At 27.8% G+C, this 5,761-nt stretch overlaps 1 protein-coding gene across 1 annotated transcript; it reads right to left on the reverse strand.

Annotated features, from left to right (window-relative positions):
* Positions 1 to 137: 137 nt before the first annotated feature.
* LOC124418926 lies at positions 138 to 4,667 on the reverse strand. Its single transcript, XM_046946870.1, has 4 exons — positions 4,563 to 4,667; positions 2,167 to 2,493; positions 518 to 723; positions 138 to 452 (listed from the first exon to the last, which is right to left on the reverse strand). Exons 1-4 carry the CDS (start codon positions 4,582 to 4,584, stop codon positions 153 to 155), a joined length of 855 nt encoding a protein of 284 aa, XP_046802826.1. The 5' UTR covers positions 4,585 to 4,667; the 3' UTR covers positions 138 to 152.
* Between the last annotated feature and the right edge of the window lie 1,094 nt (positions 4,668 to 5,761).

Below are 5,761 nucleotides of genomic sequence, written 5' to 3' on the forward strand. Positions count from 1 at the left end.
ACAGAACTAGAACAGAACTAGAACAGAACTAGAACAGAACTAGAACAGAACTAGAACAGAACTAGAACAGAACTAGAACAGAACTGGAACAGAACTAGAACAGAACTTGGATAGAACATATATGGATCCAGATGTTTACAAGGATCCTGATTTCAAAGTGTAGTTTTCATACTTACATTCAAGATATCAGTACCCATTTGCATTTGACCATATTGACGCGACCACCTATAGCTGGGACCCTCATAGGCATTCTCAGCATTACACATCAACTGAGCACGAGTACCAACATCGGCATGCACAATCTTTGGATGTTTCCATTCATGAACACTAGCCTCAATATCCAGCTCATAGCTGGTGGTATAAAGATCACCCTCATCTGTCTTACACTTGCAGACATAACGACCAGCATCATGAGGAGTAACATGATTAATAATCAAACGATTGCCAATTTGCTAAAAGAAATAGAGAGCATGGATGTTTAAGGTTTTTGGGGAAAAGTCTTAGAGAGAATACTTACTTGTAGATTAGGAGGTAAAGGCTCACCATCAGCTCTTTCCCATATAACATCGGTATAACTGTTATCCGAGGAATAACATTCCACTTCGGTGGATTCACCTACTCTTAATTTTGATTGTTGTTGATCGACTCTTAACATGGCATCACGTACTCGAGGAGTGGTAGAGACAATTGTAGAAGGATAATAGGGTAATGGTCTAATACCAGCTGTTGTTGTTTTTGTTTTAACCATTTATAAAGGATTTTAAATGGATTTTTTTTGATATTTTTTTTAATATTTTTTTGGAGCACAGTGTATATAGTGTTTTGCATTAAGAGTTGGTGGTTTTTTGATGTTTTGAACGTTGAGAGTTTATGATCGAAATTTGAGATGAACAGCATTACATACACATATATAGACACACATATATAGAGACATATGAGAGCACATTAACGTTCAGGTGATTTTTAATTTTGGAATTTTTTTTTTATTTGTTTTTGGTGCGTTTTTGTAACGAATTTCGAAATTTTGGGCCATGATTGAGATTGTGTTTTTTTTTTGGTTTGAATTGATAAGGTGAAAAAAAATATAAAAATAAACATAAATATGTTAGCATTAATTGTTTAAAAAAATTATTTGTTTTTGCTTTTTGTTTTTTTTTTTGTTGCAGCTAAAGACAAACAAATTTAATTTTGGGTAAAAGTGATTTCTAACACATAAAGTTTTTTTAAACTAATTTTACACAAAATGAATACATTTTTTAACAAAATATTACTTAATAGTTTTTTTGTAATTTAAGGAACTTTTTTTTTTTTGTTTAGAAAATAAACCAAATACCAGTATAAATTTTATTTTAACCAATAACATATAATAAGTTATTAAAGTTTTTTTTTCTAGTTTTTACAAGTTATTTACAAAATTTTGGTTGGAAATTTTGTTTTTTTTTTAATAAATAATTAAAGGTTAAGTTTTTAACAGGGGGTTTAGTTAGTTTTTAAGCTAAAAAAAAACATGCAGTTTTAGTATGTTGTTCTTTTTTTCCACAAGTTTAAGAACACAAAAAGCCAAGGTGAAATAAAATGTTGTTGGGGGGGGGGGGGGGGGGGGGGAGGTGAAATGATAAAAAAATAAAACAATTTTAAAATATATTTTTTTTCAAAATTTTTATCCTAAAATAAACCTAAATGTGTAACTTAATATATAACATACAATTTAACATTCAAGTGTTTTATCTGTAACATTTAAAAGTGTGCTCTTTAACAGCAGTGTTGTTGGTTTTTTACTCAGGCGCTTTAACTAGGCCGCATTTAACTTCTCAGTGTAACTAAAAAGTGTTGCTTAAGCGTTGTTTTCTCAAAGGTGTTTTTGTTTTTTTGGTTGTTTTGCACTTTTGCTCTCTTTGTGGGTGCTTAATTATTATTATTAATAATATATTTTTCAACTAACAGTGTTGTTTATATAATTCTTAAATAATTTATATTTAACTACCATCAACTTATTTAAAATGTCTTGGCCAAACCTACTTTTTGTTTGCAAAACTATATTTTTGTAAAAAATAAAATATTAATTAAACAAATTATTATCATTATTATAATACTCCACATTAAAAAGTGCCAACATTAATTAAATAAAACTTAAAACAAAATATTTATATATATTTCAAAACCAACCGCTTAATTTTCCCGCTAAACTCTGATTATTTCTATTCAATTGTTGATATTTTCTTTTGTGTCTTCGTTTGAAAGCATCTAAAGGCTTTAAAGGTTGATTATAGTGTTTCTTCCATCGTTTGTAATTGACCTGTTGGTCTCTTGTACAATTAAATTCATCTGAATGATCGGTACAATCGTGTATACCGTCACACACCATATGCGGCGCTATACAGGTATGAGGATGGGATACACAATTAAAATCGCCCGGCTGACAGCTATAGGAAGTACGACTGGCGGCTGCTGTGGCTGGTGCTTTAGTTTTTAGCGTTTTTAATGGTTTGTAGTCTTTGGAGTGGGTTTTTGAAGTTTGGGGGGTTTTTTGTATTAAAAGGTCACAGTTTTATATTTTTTGCAATTTATTCATTAACAAAGCAATTAATTTTTGTTTTTGTTTCAATAAATGTTTAAGGGATAAAAAATAATAAAATAAAAAATAATTAATATAAAACATAATTAGTTTTAAGAAACTTAGAAAAAGTGCATTTTTCTTGCTAAATGCCTTAAATACTAGATCAATTGGAAAATGCTTAAAAAAAGGAGACAAAATTAAAATAAAAACGTATTTTTAACTTTAACCAAGGAGATCCAATTAGAACAGTAGTAGAAGAGAACTAGAACAAGACTAGAACAGAACTAGATCTCAACTAGAACAGAACTAGAACTGAACTAGAACTTAACTAGAACAGAACTAGAACACAATTAGAATAGAACTAGAATAGAACTAGAATAGAACTAGAACAGATTTTGAACAGAACTAGAACAGTACATAACAGAACTAAAACAGAACTAGAACAGAACTAGAACAGAACTAGAATAGAACTAGAACAGAACTAGAACTGAACTAGAACTGAACTAGAACTGAACTAGAACTGAACTAGAACTGAACTAGAACTGAACTAGAACTGAACTAGAACTGAACTAGAACTGAACTAAAACTGAACTAAAACTGAACTAAAACTGAACTAGAACTGAACTAGAACTGAACTAGAACTGAATTAAAACTGAACTTGAACTGAACTAGAGTAGAACTAGAATAGAACTTGAACAGAACTAGAACAGAACTGGAACAGAACTAGAACAGAACTAGAACAGAACTAGAACAGAACTAGAACAGAACTAGAACAGAACTAGAACTGAACTAGAACAAAACTAGAATTGAACTAGAACTGAACTAGAACTGAACTAGAACTGAACTAGAACTGAACTAGAACTGAACTAGAACTGAACTAGAACTGAACTGGAACTGAACTAGAACTGAACTAGAACTGAACTAGAACTGAACTAGAACTGAACTAGAACTGAACTAGAACTGAACTAGAACTGAACTAGAACTGAACTTGAGCTGAAGTAGAACTGAACTAGAAATGAACTAGAACTCAACCAGAACTGAACCAGAACTAAATTAGAACTGAACTAGAATTAAGCTAGAACTGCATTGCACAAGAAGTAATCCAAAACTAAAGTAGAAGTGATCCAGTGCTTGGTTAAATTGCTGAAGAACTGATCTAGCCGTGATGTGAAATAGAACTGTTAGTAATACTGATCTATTCTATAATTGTTCTAAAGCTCTTCTATAAGTAATTTTTAAGACGTTTTTATTTCAATTTAAAATTATTTCAACTGACAAGCAACACACTCCCTAAAAAATTTGACATTTTAAAATATAAACGCAAAAACACTTGTTATGAAGTTTACACGATATCTTACTCACTTAGACAAAAGCAAAAGGATAAGAAAGGACAACTATTAAGATTTACATTGCATTAAACGTTATTTATTTTTAAATTAAAATAAAAAACACAAAATGGCTATTAGGGAGAAAAGGCAGCAATGTAAATAAATGCATTCTTTTTTATTTGTTTGTTTATTAATTTGTTTTAATTGGAAAATGCTACTTTTGCTATAAAAAATTTTTACTAATACTGTATATATGGAGGTTTTTAACTAAAATTTTTGTTTTAAATTAGTTGTTGGGGAAATTTTTAAATGATATTTTCTTTATGAAAATGAAACTAATTAAACGACAACAACACACAAAATAATTAAAAGGACAAAAAACAAACATATAAAGTTTAAATGGATTTTTTTTAAAAGGATTTTTTATAATTTTTTTTTTGAAAAACTACTAAAAAAATCCTGGTGCTAGTTAAATAGTTATTAATTAATTATAAAAAAACAACTAATTTCTACGCGTGTAAATGGCTAAAAATATAAAATATAATAATTTAAAAAATAAAAAAAAAATTTTAATAAATAACTAAATAATTGTTTTTTTTTTGTTTTGCAAATTTACTAAGACAATTTGTTTAAATATTTAAAAATAATTAAGAAAAAAAATTATAATTTAAACACACCTGTACAGATATAGAGAACCATGCAAGGTATATCATTTATGCTGTGACCTCCTTTACGATTTTGTTTTTTTTTTTATAAAAAAAATTATTTTTTGTTGTGATGAAAGAAAAATTTATGATTTAGTGGTTAAAAAAAATGATGTTGTAAAGAGAAAAATGTAAAAGTTTGTTTTTGTGTTTTTTTTTTTGGAAACAAAATAATACATAACAAAAAATTATTAATTTTTTTTGGAAAGAACCATTTTTTTGTTTGTTTTTTTTTTTAAAAAAAAAGAACAGGAGAAAACATATATAAAAAAAGAAGAAAAGCAGAAAAATTATTTTAGTTAAAAAAAATTATTTATAAAATATATGTATTTAAAAAAATGCATTAAAAATTATATATAAAGAAATTTAAATGTTTTTTTTTTTTTGGTTTAATAAAAAAAAAGAAACTGATTTAACTTATTGTTAACAAAAAAACTGTTATAAAACAAAGTTATGTGTTAAAATATTTACAAGATTTTTTTAATTTATTAGTGAAAAAACATATTTACAGTGTATTTAGTTTTATGTGTTAAAGTGCATTATTATTTACTTACATTTATATACAAAATGAATTTTAACTAAATTATAAACAAAAAAATCTAAAACAAAAAACAAAGAAATTAAAAATAAACCTGAACTGATACTGATCTCATTTGGAATTATTTGGGAATAGTTTTGGCACTAAAGCTAATTTAGAGCTCAACAGAATCTGAGAATTGATTACAAGATGATCATGTCCAGATCTAATTGGTTTGACACAAAACTAGAATAGAACTAGAACTGAACTAGAACTGAACTAGAACAGAACTAGAACTGAACTAGAACTAAACTATAATTGAACAATAACTAAACAATAACTGAATTAAAACTAAAATAGAACTGGAACAGAACTAATACAGAACTTGAACACAACTGGAAAAGAACTGGGACAGAACTAGAACAGAACTAGAACTGAACTAGAACAGAACTAGAACTGAACTAGAACTAAACTATAACTGAACAATAACTGAATTAAAACTAAAATAGAACTGGAACAGAACTAATACAGAACTTGAACACAACTGGAAAAGAACTGGAACAGAACTAGAACAGAACTAGAACAGAACTAGAACAGAACTAGAACAGAACTAGAACAGAACTAGAACAGAACTAGAACAGAACTAGAACAGAAC

Source organism: Lucilia cuprina, chromosome 3 (genome assembly GCF_022045245.1).
Source record: "Lucilia cuprina isolate Lc7/37 chromosome 3, ASM2204524v1, whole genome shotgun sequence".
NCBI lineage: Eukaryota > Metazoa > Arthropoda > Insecta > Diptera > Calliphoridae > Lucilia > Lucilia cuprina.

Excerpts from the sequence above, each read along its gene's own strand:
- LOC124418926 (XM_046946870.1), bottom strand. The coding sequence starts at position 4,584 with ATGGTTCTCTATATCTGTACAG. Across the intron at positions 2,494-4,562 it reads GGTTCTCTATATCTGTACAG|ACTACAAACCATTAAAAACG; the intron begins GTGTGTTTAAAT and ends CCCACTCCAAAG. Across the intron at positions 453-517 it reads CTTTACCTCCTAATCTACAA|CAAATTGGCAATCGTTTGAT; the intron begins GTAAGTATTCTC and ends TATTTCTTTTAG.